This window comes from Talpa europaea, assembly GCF_964194135.1.
Source record: "Talpa europaea genome assembly, chromosome: 4".
In the NCBI taxonomy this organism is placed as follows: domain Eukaryota; kingdom Metazoa; phylum Chordata; class Mammalia; order Eulipotyphla; family Talpidae; genus Talpa; species Talpa europaea.
Window position 1 is genome coordinate 106375838 of NC_140070.1, and position 17331 is coordinate 106393168.

At 36.1% G+C, this 17331-nt stretch overlaps 1 protein-coding gene across 2 annotated transcripts in view; it reads right to left on the bottom strand.

Annotated features, from left to right (window-relative positions):
• The window catches only part of UBXN7 (UBX domain protein 7), a gene marked incomplete at both ends in the record, with an annotated part of 37941 nt that overhangs the window by 14933 nt on the left and 5677 nt on the right, over nt 1-17331 (bottom strand). For both annotated transcript variants that reach the window (XM_084231097.1, XM_084231096.1), the window contains 2 exons: nt 3342-3409; nt 5881-6028. In XM_084231097.1, the coding sequence (XP_084087223.1) occupies nt 3342-3409; nt 5881-6028 (216 nt within the window). The remainder of the gene's footprint in view (nt 1-3341; nt 3410-5880; nt 6029-17331) is intronic.

Here is a 17331-nt window from a genome sequence, read left to right on the forward strand (position 1 = left end):
ATCGAACAGGCGCTACAGAGGCTACGGGCAGCTTTGCAACCCAGCGCTCAACTGCTGCCCCACCGGGGAGGTCCATGACTTCTGAACTCTTAACCAGAGAACTTTTGTAGACTGTTCCACTAAAAACCCATTGGTCTACATGGCAGGCACTAAGATGATCTTCAATTATCCCCATCTCCCAGTATCTATAACCTGTATGTGAATAACTTGTATATGAGCAGGATCAAATAGAATGTGGCAGAGGTGATGGAATGAGATGCTACTTTCAAGATCAGGTTACAAGATAAGATACTGGCTCCCAACTTAGCCTCTTTGGTGCTTTCATTTGCTCTGCAGTTAGGAACAAATGCTAAATTCTGGAGCATTTGTTATGCAGTAAGATATATATACATATGCACACACAGCAATATAGAGTAAATATATGTGCAACCCACCTTGGAGTCTGAACAGATCTTGTTTAATTATGTATGATTTTGTAATGTCTTACATTGGTCATTTGAAAATATTTGTTCACTGAGTTATACAAATATTCCAAATAATGACCATTTCATTATGTAATATTTTTTTAAAAATCACCATTGTTAAAAGTCACCACTAATCTCATTAGAAAATCTTTACATGTCAGGACAAAAGTTCCAGAATTTAGCTTCCTGAAACAATAACTATCTGATAGATTCTGTGGGTCAGGAATCCAAGTATGGCTTATCTGGGTGCCTGTCAAGGTCCCAGCCAAAGCTATAATCATTTCAAAACTTCAAACATGTGGCTCTTGACTGGTTAGGAAGTCCTAACTTTAGTTATTAGAACTAATTGTAACTTGTAAAAGGCCTTTGGAGAACTGTTTTCTTCTTAGGGCAGTATTGATTTATTCACATTTTTAACTATCAAATTTTATTGATTAACCATTTGTTTGCAAATCTATATACTTTTCAGAAGCACAGCTTCACCTCAACATGTGCACATGTTTATACACCCTCTACAAAAGTTCCATTACTACTTCCTGGTCACCTTTACCCTTTCTATCTCCTCTCCTCTTCTCCCCCTTCCTCCCCGACCCCCATCCCCCAATATTTTTCACAGAGTCTAAGGATTATTTTTGTCATGTTTTGCCAATTTGTTTTCTTTGGTTATTTGTATTCCACAAACGAGTGAAACCATCCTGTCAGTAATTATCTTTCACGTTGACTTCACTTAGCATAATCACCTCCTCAAAGGACACGATTTCATCTTTTTTAATACCAAGGGGAAGGGGGGCAGTATTGATTTAATGTATGATTCTTAAAGTGTGGTCTGGGATTATTAACCTTTTCAGGGGCTCTGTTATGATCAAAGTTTTTTCATAATAATACTAAGAAGTTAGGGCCTCCTCGGTGGCGCAACGGTTGAGCGCTGGGTTGCGAAGCTGCCCGCAGCCTCTGCAGCACTGGTTCAATCCCCGGCTGCTCCCCGGCCACCAGAGGAGGGTCCCGCATGGCGCGCAGACCTCTCCTGCCGCCTGCTGCTCCCCTCAGCAGTGTACTTTGGGCCTTCTGCCTGCTCTGCTTCCCGCTCCGGCTCTGGTGAATTCTCTCACCCTCTTGCACTTCTGACTGTACCCAGTGCTTGTATAAATAAAAACAAATCTTAAAAAAAATAATACTAAGAAGTTATTTGCACTTTTCACTGTATTGATACTGGTACAATGGTTTAGAAACAATGACAGGTCAAATTGCTGTATTTTAATTAAAACAGGGCAGTGGCACCAAACTAGACATGTACAATTAGAATATTAGAAATTTCATATCCATGATACCTAACCATATAAAATCATTTTTATCCCATTCAAACCAGAGGGTAACAGTAGGAATGTGGGGTTTCAATGAGAACTCTTTTGCCTCTATTCAATAGTAAAATAGTACATAATCTATTTTCTCTAGCCTGCCCCAATGAATATTCGGCCTTTTCTCATGCAATAAAGAAAATACAGTTTCCAAGGGCAATACTCCTCAGTTTCATAATCTATTCATAACTCTTTTATGGGAATAAAATTATGAAGTGTTTTATTACTTCTGATATATTAATAGCACAATGATTGGCTGAACTGAACAGTTCAGAAAGTACATCTTATATTTCAATAATCAGAAATTATAGTATTCTTCCTCTCATCTTAATTTTTGAATCTAGATAGTACATTCTTTGATTTGTTGCTACAATAAATTCCAAAGCTGCCAAATTAAGGGCAGATCATATAAAAACCCCAACTGAAGTGCTTTTCAAATCAAAAGATACAACTTAGATTTTTTTCATTCTTTTCTTTCAACTTATTTCTTCTCCTTTATTCTAGTTTACCTTTTAATAGGCTAAATCGCTCTGGATTACTATTCTCATATGTACTATATTTCTAGGTATATAGAAACATTTCTAGGTATCTGCCTAATAGATTACTATTTTATTTCTATTTTTTAATAAACCAATTAATGCCTAAAACAATCTGGCTCAAAAGAGGGAAATAAGGGGCTAATTAAACTAAAACTATAAATTTTCTTCAAATCTGATTAAATGCTCCATTTTTATAATTTTCCTATGTACACAGATTAATTAATAATAATTATATAGATTAGGGATTACTTTACCCTTTGTTCAAAACTGGAATAGCACTTCTAGAAATTAGGAAGAATGAAGGCATATCAAGACAGTAAACACATGGCAGTCAAGTAGGTATGTTAAAAACAAAAAATTAACTGGAGTTTTCTATCTACCAATAGATTCAGTTCCATTACAACATAGCATTTTTTTGCTCATTTTTCTCCATTTGGCCTTCTGCAATAAATAACAACTTTGTAATCTGGTTCACTTCTTAACAAAGAACCAGTTTTATAACTTTCTATGAGGGGAGTACAGAGAATTGCAAGATAAGAATTGACTATACTTGAAGTAACAATCTCTGAGCAAGGGCCTCCCCGGTGGCGCAGCGGTTGAGCGCTGGGTTGCGAAACTGCGCGCGGCCTCTGCGGCGCCGGTTCGATCCCCGGCTGCTCCCCGGCCACCAGAGGAGGGTCCCACATGGCGCGCAGACCTCTCCTGCCGCCCGCTGCTCCCCTCAGCAGTGTACCTCGGTCCTTCTGCCTGCTCTGCTCCCCGCTCTGGCTCTGGTGAATTCTCTCACCCTCCCGTGCTTCTGACTGTACCCAGTGCATGTATAAACAAAACAAACAAACAAACCAGCAAACAAATAAATAAAGCACGCCTCTATAAAAAAAAAAAAAAAAAAAACAATCTCTGAGCAAGCCTCAACAATAGCTTCAACAATGATAACGTCAACAATAAAGTCAAATAAAGCTAAGGAAAAAAGATGAACTTACCACCAAACAAAGGTTCTGGTTCCACCAATATTTCTTGCTTTTGAGGAATTGGAGCACGAACTTCTTCTCTATCAAGAAAAAGATGAGAAAATATCAAAATGAAAACTTTGTTACCTGCTCTCTCTACATATATTGAGAATATTCAAATTAACAAGTAAAAATAAACAACCCACTATATTTAGTGACTTTTAGGAATAACAATAAATCATGATAAATAATTGTTGGACAGTTTCCATATAGAAACCAACTGGATTAAATTACCTGGCACAGATAGCTCAAATATTTAAAAAGAAAGAGAACAAAGAAAAATACGGGGGGAAAGATTGAAAATTTATCAAAGGGGGAAAATTACTTTAAAAATATAGGTTTAATAAAAGTATTATTACATTACCACTACATCAAATAATAGATCAGTAAAAGACACAATATATTAAAATCAGCTCAAACAGGTAATGAATTTGTTATAAAGAAGACTACATAGATATTACCTTGGATTATTTGTTGAATAGAACCTAATAGATAGATACAGAAAAACTACAAAATCCTTTGAAACCCTATAAATTCTTCAAAATTTACCTCTACAAAGTATACTAATGTTCCAACTCTTCCAATTAAAAAATGCTCATTTAAACATACTTTAGAGTAAAAATGGAAATGTCCCTGTAAATATCAGCTTAATAGTTTGAATTCAAATATTAAACACTGATGATTTATGTTCATAGCATTAATGACAGTAAGTTTCCAAATTCACTATGTTCCTGCTTATAACACAAGCCTATTTAAGATAGGCATTATGTTTTTGATTCAAGCATTTCCAATTCTAGTAACTGAGCTTGAGGCTCTGTTTTTGACAGTTCTGAATTTCAAAACACACTTTATGAAATAAAGTATGATGCTTATCAATCAACAAGAACAATTATAATATCCTCTAATCAAAGAGCAACCTTGAGACAGAGAAATCTACAAAAAGCTAAATAACTGAAAGCTAAAGGATAATTCAAAATTATCTTAAATACCCTTTCCCAAGAGACATTAATCTTTGTTCACTGCAGACTTTAATTTGAAGGGACAGAAAATGTGTCTGTAAAAAGATGTATTAATCCTCTTTCATGAAGAAAAACAAGCACATTATCCTAAAAAAACTATAAATTTAAAACTTTTACCTAAATAAATCTTTCCCTTTTGCTTTACTTCATTTAACAGTGTGTATATAATTACCTTAATCTATAAAATTTACTCAAAAATAAACCTTAATCTGATTAAGTAAATGAATCCGGGAGTTGGATTAAGTAGTAGCCTCTACACAGAAAGATTTAATTACACATAATTAAGGATATCAGTTACAAGATTATTTGCTACCTTCAAAAAATGGATAAAACAAAAAGATAAACTATACAGACTGAAAGTTACAGTTTGGGAAAGAGAGACCACATTAAAATGCTGATCAAATTAGGAATACAAATAACCAATTCAGTAGGAAAAGACATTTATCAAAACTAGTTTTAAACACAATTTTTAAAAAAGTTTTATACAGTGAGGATAGATATGTTTGCCAAAATCAGCTATGAATTCCTGTTATTCAAATTTCTATAAATTAAACCATGGTTTTATACTGATTTCCATTAAAGTTTGAGCTATCTTGGGGAGAATGGAACATTGTACTTGAAATACATGGCCACGATTGACAAGAAAAACTTTATTAAATATTAATAGTGATCTCTAAAGTTTATGCTTCATGTGGAAACAGTATTACTCTAGAATCTCAAGCTAGATCAATAAAAGAAGCAATTATGTCCTGAATGTTATTTGGCTTTTTAAATTTCTATTTAGTAAGAATACTCTATGTCTTTTGCCCATTTCTTGTTTAGTATTTCATGTTGTAAACAATGAGAGTTATAAAGAGTTATGTAAGGTCTCATCTAAGATCTTTTAAATTGTATAAAATATGGTTTCCCTCTAAGTAGCATTCATCTCTAATATTTTTCAAAGACTAATGGAATTTTACATAACAGGCACTCATCTCAAACTCTCCTAGGTATCAAATGTAAAGAGCAGAAACACCAATGATACTATTCTCTATGTATTCACCAATGATACTATTCTCTATATATTATAGGCTGCATCTGCTGATGGTTCTTCTAACGATCAACTTACATTTAACTAAGGTATAAAAGACTAGAATTATTTTTCACATGTTTTCAAGGAAACGCAAAACTTTCTGGAACAATGTAGAAAAATTTAGAATGTAGAAAGATTTAGAACACTTGAGCTTTATTGGACTTTACTTCCATAACTGCTACTTAGTTTGGGAAAATCACTATGTCTCTGCTTTCTCATCTGTAAAATGATATGAAATCCTATTGGTTTTTCTGAAGATTAAGTAACAGGCATGACAGTGCTCTAGAGAATTGAAAGTATCAAATTTTCTGCTTGCAAATTTTTAAATTTTTCAAAAACATAGGATTAACCTAATTGGCAAAAATGCAACAGTCCCATTTAGGCAAGGGGTATCTCCTAACAATAAATAAAAAATTCATACTCTGTATGTGGTCTGACAGTGGAGACACTTGCTGAACTGGTACTGGGCTCTTCAGCAATTCCTCCACCATCCAAAAACATAGTGACTGCCATCTCCAGATTATTGTTGCAGGCTTCAAGCATATGTTTCCCTACACTTTCACTTGCACCTGAAATAGCAAAAAGACAGGAAAAAAAGTTTTTTTTAAAAAAGACACATTCTTATATTCAGTTCCTGTTAGAGCACAGAATTTCCAAGCAAATTAATAATACTTTCCCCTTCCTTTTAGAATGAACAACTTACTTTTAAATTCATTTAGTTTACGTTTATACTTTTGGCTGATTAGTATAAAAAATACAGAACTAAAAAAGCAGCACCACTAAAATGCAGCATTCCATCACAATGAAACAAAAACTGAAGTATTTGCCACTTCTTTCAATAGACCAACTATATATTTGTTAATAAAGTGAAAAAAGAAAAATTAAAGACTACATTGTAGAAAGAAATACTTTATTAGAAATAATTTGTTTTAAAAAATTTAATAACAATGGAAGAAAAGTGAGATAGGGCTTTTTTCCAAAGATGTAACAGTCAAAACCTGGCAAGAAATGTCAATCCTCATTTAAAAGTGGCTTGATCATACACTCAATTACTAAGCAAAGTCTGTTAGATGCAACATAAATTGGGAAAGCACTCTCTCTAGGAAAAACAATTTTACAACATATATTAATAAACATAAAAAGGGCCTCCCTGGTGGTGAAGCTATTCATAGCCCCAGCCTACCAGGGAGCTACCCACATGGATACATGGCACAGCAGACCTCTCCTGTCTCACCTGCTGCTCCCTGCAGCAGTGTATTTCAGTCACTTTGCCTGTTCTGTTCCTGACTGTCTCTGGTGAATCCTCTCACCCCAGCACCTCTGGCCTGTACCCCGGTTCTTGTATGCATAAATAAATAAATCTTAAAAACCCATTCCAGTAATTTAGGCTTCCAGCCCAAACAAACAAATCTACATGTCCATAAATACATCTACTATACATTAGTCAATACTGAAAATCTGGAAAACAATGTTCAATAGTAGTAGAATCAAAACTGTAGAACCTATTTGATGGAGCATTTGTGGTCATTACAAAACATTTCATCAGGCTTTCAATTTTGAATAATTTTCCTTCTACCTGAATTATGTTCCTCTAAATCTCATTATGTAAGGTCTCTTGGTGTGCGTTTCTGTGTTTTTTGTTTGTTTGTTTGTGTCTCTTATCCTCCCAGCCCCCTCATCTGAAAATGTGTTAATTTTATTTCATTCCTGAAAGACCATTTTACTGGACATTCTATTTCAAGGCTGACAGCTATTTTCTCTCAGTACATTGAAGGTAGCATTCCAGTGTCCTCTGGCTTCTGTTGTTGCTGCTGGAGAATAAGTTGCCAGACTAAAAAACCATTTTTATAGCAATCGGTGGTTTTTCTCTACATTCTTTAAAGATCTTCTCTGTCTTTGGCCTTCTGAAGTTTCACTCTAATATGTTGGGGATGATTTTATTTATCTTCCTTGGGATTCACTGGGCTTCAACCCTGTAAAGCCTGTCAACTGTTCTCAATTCTGAAAAATCCTCAGTCATGGTATTTAAGTTCCCTTATTCTCCACCCATTCACACTATTTTCTTTTGGAACTCTAGTCAGATGCATATTAGAACTCTTCACTCTATGCTGATCAGTTTTTACCTGTTTGCTCAGTTTTTTATTTTAGTTTTTTTTTTTTTAATAACTAGAAGTTGTAATCCAGTTATACCAAATAATATGCTTGGTCATGTTTTAGAGATCTTTCTTCAAACATATTAATCAAATTTATTGGAATTACTAAGAATATAGGCTTTGTGCAGTCTCTGTGGGTCAATGTCTTACTTCTCCTGGCTCTTGCTTATTTGTGCCTTAATTTTTGTGCTTTTTGGGTAATATTTTACTGTGATTTTTTGGGGGGAGGGACTGAGGATGTTAATCTGTAAATTTTTTAAGGCTAGATTTAAGGTATATCCCTACTAAAAGGATTTGATTTGATTTTGTAAGGCACCTATGAACACTTTAAATACAGTCTTGGCTTCCAGACTTAAAGTTTCACAAGACGACATAGGAAATGTGAACCTGTTATAAATTCTCAGTATTTATCTCCCACTAATCCCAAGGTTGAAACATCGAAAACTGAGCCTCATAATGGAGAGCAGCTCCTTTTAGTTTCCTCTCCTCAGAAAGGCCAATCATTTTGTTCCTTGTTTCCTGTACTCTACAAGGTTATCAAAAGAAGTTCAAAATCATTCTGTTTGGCCAGATTCTATCATGGGGAAGGCTTATTTAAATCCAGCTAGCATCTGCATTCCCAATTTCATCTCACTTTTAGCCTCTGAGTACTTCTTTACTTTCTTGCCAGTAGATGCATTTTGAAAGACTTTAAGTACATATTTTATACAGGATTCTTTTTCAGCAGGAGATTTATTCATGTTATATCTCTATTTCAGTCCTACTGCTAGAAATGGAAGTGCTGAATGTACTTTTAATATCTCTCGTTGTCTACTACTACCAGTAAGACTTTAAATCAAGTCTTTAATACTTCTTACCCAGATCACTCCATTGGACTTTTTTTTTTTTTTTGAAGATTTATTTTTATACAAGAGCTGGGGTACAGGCCAGAGATGCGGAGGGTGAGAGGATTCACCAGAGACAGAGCAGGGAACAGAACAGGCAGATGGACGGACGGAAGTACACTGCTGAGGGGAGGAGAGGGCGAGACAGGAGAGGTCTGTCCCACCGCCATGTGGGTTTTTCCCTGGCCGGCCAGGAATTGAACTCGAGCTGCAGTGGCTGCAGATTGCTTCATAGGTTACGTCTTAACCCCTGCACCACCAGGGAAGCCCTCCATTGGACTCTTAACTGATCATCATTCTATCTTCCACCTTGCTGCTGAGATTATGTTCAAAACGCAAGTCTGATTACCTCCCTCCACCCCCATTCTCTGCCCCTTTCCCTCCACTCTTTAATGATTCTCTGAAACCTACAGTTAAATTCCAAAGTCCTTACTGATAACATCTCAGCTTATCTCCCTGGCTTGGACTCTCCTTGTCAGGTACTACACACCACACAATTCAGTAAAGTCATATGGAATTACATGCGTGGAATGCCCTTGCCCTCCTCACTTCCCCCTTTATCTAGTTCATGCATGTCAAGATTAACCTAAGTGTTACTATTCTCAATATGTGTGCTAACATTTCTTATATTCCCTCACTCCTCCTTTCCCTGTGATTTACTTCTATTACATATATGGCTACACTACTAAGCAGTAAATAAACTCTAGTTTACTTTCCTGGCTCCCTGAAAACAGTCAAAGCTTCATGAACACAGGGTTTGGTTTTTGTCTTGGTATCCACAGCACTTAGTATCCATGTTTGATTGAGAACATTGTCTAATAAGCGGACTTAGAGATAGCTCCTTCAGCTCACCCGTTAGTATATCAAGGAAAGAGGGATCAATCAGGCTTCAGCCAAAACAACTCTCCTATATCCTTTGAATTTTATATTGTGTATACATATATTTATGTTTTAAATTTCACTTATAAAGCAATACATTTACTCTGTGGGAATCACAAACAGCAAGGGGCTACTTAGGATAAATAAACTTAAGATAAAATTTCCAGTAAGAACATCACATACAAAATTTTTAGTGCTGTATCTCAAACAATATTAAGTGAAAACCACATGCTCCAAAAGCTGTTAAATGACAAAGTAGCTAGAGCTTTGTCAGCTGACAAAGACATACATCTAAAATGGTAGCTAAAAAAAAAAAACCTGAACAACATTATCTCATGAAACATGAGTGGAAAAGAGTATTACTATACAATATTGTGATTTAATGTTAAATAAAAAAACATGTTACAAAAAGCATCTGATCATTTCACCTTTAATCTAGAAATTTACATATTTGTTATTAAAAAACCTTTTTGGGAAACTGGACAAACAGAATTGTCTCACTGCTGTTTGCCTTATTTCTGGACATATATGGTAATTTAAGGTCTTAATTAAATAGGACCACAGAGGTTTTTTCCTTTACAAGAACTTCATATAATACTCAAATTTGAGAAGCTCTCTTCAACTCTCCTCTCTCCTTCATTTGAGAATATTCATTCAGCCAACCAGTAAGTCCCACAATTTGCATTTAATTAAAACCACTCCTTTCCATCATGTTCTTAGTCCACTGCTATAGTTCAAGGCTTTGACATCTCTTACAATGATTACCAAATCTCTTTGCTCTTAGTCATACTTCCCTTGAAATACTCCACACTTTAGAATAATGTAAATTTGAGTCTCTCTATTTCAATAATTGTGCAATGCGACATATAGGATTTTATCCTTATTTATTGCTCCCATTTTATACCCCTCTGCTTTCATTTCACCTTTATTCATCCCCTCCAGTCACACAGGTCTATACAATCTAGACAGATCCCCTAACTGGTATTTCATGTCTTGCCTTTGCGAGGTATTTTCAAATCAGTCCCCTTATTTTTCTTGACAACATATCTAATGCCACCTTTCTGTTAAGTTTTGAGCCTTCTCCCTCTCCTCACCCTGACAGAGATAATGGAATAGTTACACACTTTTCCATGGGGTCGTGATCTCTGTCCTTATCTCTGCTAGCTTTTCTCTCTTGCAAACTCTCAAAACTTATTTAACTGGTCAAGTTTTATTTTTCTTATACCAGTTATCTCTCCCTAAGTTCTCTGTCAATCTAAACCAAAAACTCTAATATGTACAAATCTGCATCTCACCATTAGAAAACAAACTTTTCTCTACAAAACTAAAATCTCAAAACAAAAACAAATGCAACTTTTTGAGGAGAAGGAGTAACCCAAATATTCCAATAGTCAACCTTATGTGAAGAAATTAAACAAAAACAGCAGCCAGTTTTTTGGCGAACAATTTCAAGACTCATGTGCTTCCTTATACACTCATAAAACCTGAGGCTTGGTTTCAGTGCTTTCCTAATTTTGACATTGTGTCCTGTTATACTGTAAAGTATTATACTTCTTTAAGTGCTGGTCTGTAAGTTCAATGTCTACTGTATCCCACTATTTTAGTTTACATTTCTACATGGCAGTATCTGAAAGTTAAAGGATCCTGTAAGTAGACTACTCTAGCTGCTTGTTCTAGAAGAGAGATGAATAAACTGCTGTTTGCATTTCTCAGAATGAACTCTAAAAATTAACGTCTCAAGGCATCTATTGATTGTCTCTTTTTAAAGAATTCAATGAATTTACCATATTGGCTTTTTCTCCCTAGGTGCTTGTGTTGCACTACAGTATCACAAAAAGTACAAACATGCTAAGGGTGGAGTGAAACTTCGTTCTGCTATAATAGTAACCAATGCTGGTTGTTGTCATTCCTTTTGAAATTTATTTGTTCATAAGAAAATTCAACTTAAAAAAAAATGACCACTGCATGCAAATAGATGTTCTCTTCCCTTTACCACCCTCCAACAGTCAGTCAAAACTCCAATTCCATTACATGGGAATCGTCTAAAGAAAGTGTGAGTTTTTGAGTAATAAAACAAGATACAAACTTAGAAAGTCAATCATCAGGAAATCTGGCCTGTCAACAATATGGTCTTTTATCCCAAGCCTTTCCTACCTGCCTTTCTTTTTTTAAGATTTTTTATTTATTTATACAAGAACTGGGGTACAGGTCAGAGGCGCGGGTGAGAGAATTCACCAGATACAGAGCGGGGAGCAGAACAGGCAGACAGACCAAAGACACTGCTGAGGGGAGCAGCAGGCGAGGCAGGAGAGGTCTGCTGCACCATATGGGTTTCTCCCTGGCCGGCCAGGAATCGAACTCGCGCTGCAGAGGCTGCAGACAGCCTCACAGGGCCACGCTCAACTGACTGTGCCACCGGGGAGGCCCCTACCTGGCTATTTTTTCCCCCATTTTATTATGTTGCATACTTACCAGATTAAACACTTTTTTAAAAAGTATTTTATTTTGTATAATTCTTACATCATTTTTCATTTTTGCACAATGTATGCATTTTCATTTTGGTTATATTCCCCCCACAATTGCACTCCCCCTTATTTTGACCCTAGTCTTTCCTCTCCCTGTCCCCCCGCCCCCTGTAATGTGTCTCTGGTTTATAGTTGCTTGTTGATTTTGATTTTTACTTTGGATTAATTAGTCTTTTTCCTGGTCCCTTATTTAGGTTTTCTAAATTCCTGCTATGAGTGAGACCATCCAGTATTTTTCTTTTTCTTTCTGACTTATTTCGCTGAGCATGATCCCTTCTAGCTCCATCCATGTTGCTGCAAACTGCATGTGTTATCTTTTTTGATTGCTGAATAATATTCCATTGTGTATATGTACCACATCTTCTTGATCCAGCCATCTATTTTTGGGCATTTGGGTTGTTTCCATAGCTTAGCTATTGTAAATAGTGCTACTATAAATATAGGGGTGCAGGTGCCCTTTGGAATTAATGTTTCTGTACACACTCTTTTAAAACTGTAAAAAACTAATGGAAAAAAGTTAAAGATGTATCTATTATTTCATATTATGAATTATTTCAGTGATATTGCTTCTTCCTAAAACCTAGTAACAATAAACTGAGAGTTAAGATGAGAATAAAGGGGTTGGTTTAGGAAAACTTCTTCCTCTGGCCAATCCTATACCCAGGAGTGAAGAGAAAACATTTTTGGGGCCTCCCTGGTGGTGCAATGGGTTATGTCTCAGCACTATGAAGTTATCTGCAGCCACTGCTGCAAGAATCTCATCCCTGACCAGGGAGCTAACCCACATGGTGTAGCAGACCTCTCCTGCCTCGCCCGCTGCTCCCCTTAGCAGTGTATTTTAGCCAATCCACCTGTTCTGCTCCCCACTCTGTCTCTGGCGAATCCTCTCACTACCACCCCTTGCACCACTGGCCTATACCCCAGTTTCTGTAAGCATGAATAAGTAAATCTTTAAAAAAAGAGAGAAAACATTCTCCCATATTTTCGTTTGTTTTAGGTGAAGAGGTACAGTATAGACATTAAGAGCCTGGGTACTCTTTATTAAATGTGAGTGTGAATTCTAGTTCTGTCATTTACTAGATGTGTAACTTTGAACTAGTTACTAATTTCTCTGTATCAGTTTCCTCAGTTATAAAATGAAATTATTACCAACTTCTCAAAGAGCTTGTATGAATTAAGAAAGTTCACACTGAAGAACTTAACATAGCTCTAATAAGCAAATAGTCAGCTATTACAAAATAGACTATCCCATTACATGGGGCATTCAACCTATGCATCAGTAACAAATGAAAAATACTGGAAGCACGAAGTGCGAATACTAATATATAGCTTATGGAGAAGCACATTTTGTCAGATAGTAAACAGGCAGAGTAAGACATCTCAGTTGTCTTTCTCTCACTCATCTGATGCCATGATTATGTGTCTCACTCATGTTAAACACTCATTTTAAAAAGAGGAAGCAGAATTACAATGAAGAAAGCAAAAAAACCATTGCTCTAGAAAACAGTGAACGTTCTGGATAAAGAATAAGCAATATACAAAAGCAATATGATACAAAGAACGTCGAATCAACTAAGCAGCACTCAGTGTGACTGCCGCAGAGGCACAGAAAACAAAGCATAGGCAATTATTCCAAAATTTTCAAGGTCCACATATCTATTGAACTAAAGATTAAAACAGAATTTATTATAGGGAATAACTAAGCCAAAAAAAATCTATAATAAAGAAAACAATAACTGCTATTTTGGAGACAGAGTAATAATCCACACTTAAACAGTTAATGTTATAATTTAAGCTATAGGTAGCATATCCCCAAGATGGCCCTCTTCGTATCTGTTAACAATTTGACAGGATAACTTCCATCACAGGAATTTGTCAGAATAATGACCCATAATGCTTTCCCAGAGTTTTTTTTAAGGAAGCACATGCTAAATACTGGCAAGACTGAAGAAGGTAGTATTAGAGAGGGATCCAAGATGAAAAGTACACCCTTCACTTCAAGTAAAAGCCAAATTATCTGAACCACCTGTGTGTGTAGAATCAGTTATTCTTAGTGTTATCACTGCGGTAACACTAAGTATATCATTTTAGAAACAAAAGTAATGGAATATTAAAAGTTCCAGTGGTTCTATGTCAGGATTAGAAGCATTTAGTAAGTGAGGGGCGTGAGTCAGGTAGGAGAACCTTCTCATATTTAGTGAAGCCAAGAATGTTACAGCAAGCTAAAAATGCACTCTCCGCACCCCCAAAGACTACTCACACTTTCATTTAAGACGACAAGAAATTAATAAATGCTGAGTATTCTGCAAGGGATGGAACAGTACTACACAACAAAAAATTGCCAATATGCTAATAACATCCCCACTGAGCTAAGTTAGAGGAATATTAGGAAGTGAATGAAGGTTAACTGAAACAAGGCAGTTAAAGGAAGAATAAATGATACAGGTTAAATGAACAGTGACAAACAGACTTAATCAAGTGACAAGTTTTACTATACCCTCACGTAAGTTTTGATGCATCGGCTATAAAAATCTGAACTTCTCTCATATTCAGAAGAACATATCTTTGTCAAAGGGGGAATTAAAAAACAGGTGTGCAGATTTAAACTATCTGTAAATTTGTTTAAATAGGTTATTTTGAGGCTCAAATGTTAAAGGCAGCAGCACAGTTTAATCTAACCCAGTCTCTCAGTTTATTCAGGTTGTTATAACAAAAATATAACCGGGGGGCTTAACTAACAAACATTTTACTTCTAGTACTTCGGGGAAGCTAGGAAGTCCAAGAGCAAGATTCCAGCAGATTTGGTGATACAGGCCCACTTCCTGGTTCACAGACAGTTGTCTCACTGTGCTCTCACTTGGTGGAAAGTATAAGTCCTCTCTCTGAGGTCTCTTTTTTTAAGGGCCCCAATCACATTCAAGATTCTACCCTCAAGAGTTATCTGACCCCTCAAAGGCTTTATCTCTAGTAATATAACATTGGGGGGTTAGGATTTCAACATATGAATTGGGGGGGCGGGGAGGGAGGACACACAAATTCAGTCTTTAAAACACAGTAATCTATAAGCTATGGAGTCTTACTTTACTTTTCTCACCACATGTACCCCTTTTATTTATCACTTGCTTTTCTTCTTTCCATTTGTTTTAAGCTGGCTAATGGTACCAAAGGAGATTATTTAACCCAGCATGTGGCTAATTTCTTGCTGCTCCCTCTTTACATTCTCTCCATTAACGACTTGATATAAAAAATAATTCAAAACCTGTAATACAGTCCCTTGTCTCCACTACAGATGTAAAAGTCAAAATATAATTCAAATTTTAATAGTCCCTTATGCCTATCCTCTATATTACTTTCAGTGCCATAAGAAGAATAATCTCTTCATTATTGTAACCAAGCAGGTGAGTGAGGGGCACCCCAGAACCCTAAAATCTGCCTGCTCTAAATAGGTTCTGCCATCCATTGCATCAGTACTAAAAAAAACTCTAGCACATCAGACTTTTAATGGAAAGGAAGTTTGATACAATTAGTGTGCAATAAAGAGAAGGAAAATAATATATAGTTTCCAAATCAAGCACTTGAAGTTACCCATCCCTTTGTGGATAAATGCCCAGCCAAAAAGGGTTGGCCCAAAGCAGGGCCACTGAGGTCCAAGAGCCTGCCACAAGTCTAAGGCACCACCTGTTAGGGACCCATAGGTAAAGGGCAGAAGGAGCCAGACAAGTCTGGAAGAAAAGGAGCAAAATCAAAATCAAGATAAACACTGCCATTGTTAACCTCCCCACAGGTCTCTCACCCATGTCTGTTTTAAGTGTTTTCTATGTCTCCCAAGTCCCTGGTACAAGTCCAAGACCGAGAAGCAAGTGCAGCTTCTTCACATGTCTCTTTGCTGGACGTGCATCCTCCAGGTCTCCTTCTGGCTCTCCATCCTGCTTCCTTTCTTCAGTCTTCTCTCCAGCTTCTCCTCCTCCCTGCTCAGCTCTACCCTTCCTGGGGTGGAACAGGGTACCTGGAACCTCCCCTTTCCCTGGGGGCCACCCTGTACACTCTTAAGGAACCAAAGTATAGCAGTCACAGAGGATTTTTAAAAAGGAAATAAAAAAACTTCCTCTATGGACCTCTCACTGCCCCAAAGGAATAGAACACAGATATGATAGCAACACAAGGAGATTACTTTTTGATTCTACATTGCCCCGGGGAAAGAATAACAAAGTTATACTATCCACCATGGAAAGTGGAGTGAGTGGTAGTTGGAAGAAATGAAAATAAAAGTTCGACCTCATCAGTTTCCCATCCTGGAGTTTTTAAGCATTTAGAAGTATGAAACTTTTTTTTTAATTATACAAGGGAAAGTTTAATATACAAGAGAAATGGAATGATTAAGTTAAAAAACAGATAAATCTTATTTTTATTGGATCAACAAAGTAAACTACAGTGAGCAAGGTAGTAAAATGGTGGAAAAGGCATGAGCCTAAGAATGAAGACACCAGAGGTCTAGCCCCTGCTCTGCTTTTACTAGATCAGTGTTACCTACTCACAATATGACCCTCAGACTAGCTATCTATTACTAGTTTGTGACAAGATAAAAACAACTGCCGCACAGGTATTTAGAATTGTTATAGCAATTTGATAGAGTAATTTCATATTTAATGAATCTAATAATAAAAAATTGGTGCCTTAAAGATTTATAGATGGCAAATTCTCGTGAGAAAATGCCCAATACTATTAGTCACTAGGTAAAAGCAAATTAAAACTGTTATGCCATACCATTAAATACCTATTAAAATGGATTTTTTTTTTAAAAACATATTACATGGTAACTGGAACTCACATTCATTGTTGGTGGAAATGTAAAATGGTACAGTGACTCCAGAAAACAGTCTGGCAATTTCTCAGCTATCTACTTATGATTTAATAATCTGTTGTATTTATCCATGTCTATACAAGGGAAATGAAAATATATTTACACACGTGTACACTGTTTTTATCAGCTTTATTTATAATCCCCCAAATTGGAAACAACACAATTATCCATTCACTTTATAAATGGATAAACTGTAGTATGTCCATACAATATTCACCAGCAAAAAGGAAATTACTCATACCACAGTGACATGAATGAATCTCACAGGCAATGTCCTAAGTGAAAAAAGCCAGATTCAAAAACCTACATACTGTGATTCCCTTTACATGACATTCTGCAAAACAAAACCAAGACAAAAAAGATGAGGCTACAGGTGGCAGAGGTGACTATAAAGAGACAGGAGAAATTTTTTTTTTTTAAACAACTGAGTAGTTTTCCGTTGTGTATCTATACCACATCTTTTTTTTTTTTAATAGAGGCATGTTTTATTTATTTATTCATTCATTTATTTATTTATTTATTTATTTATTTGCTTGTTCGTTTGTTTTGTTTATACATGCACTGGGTACA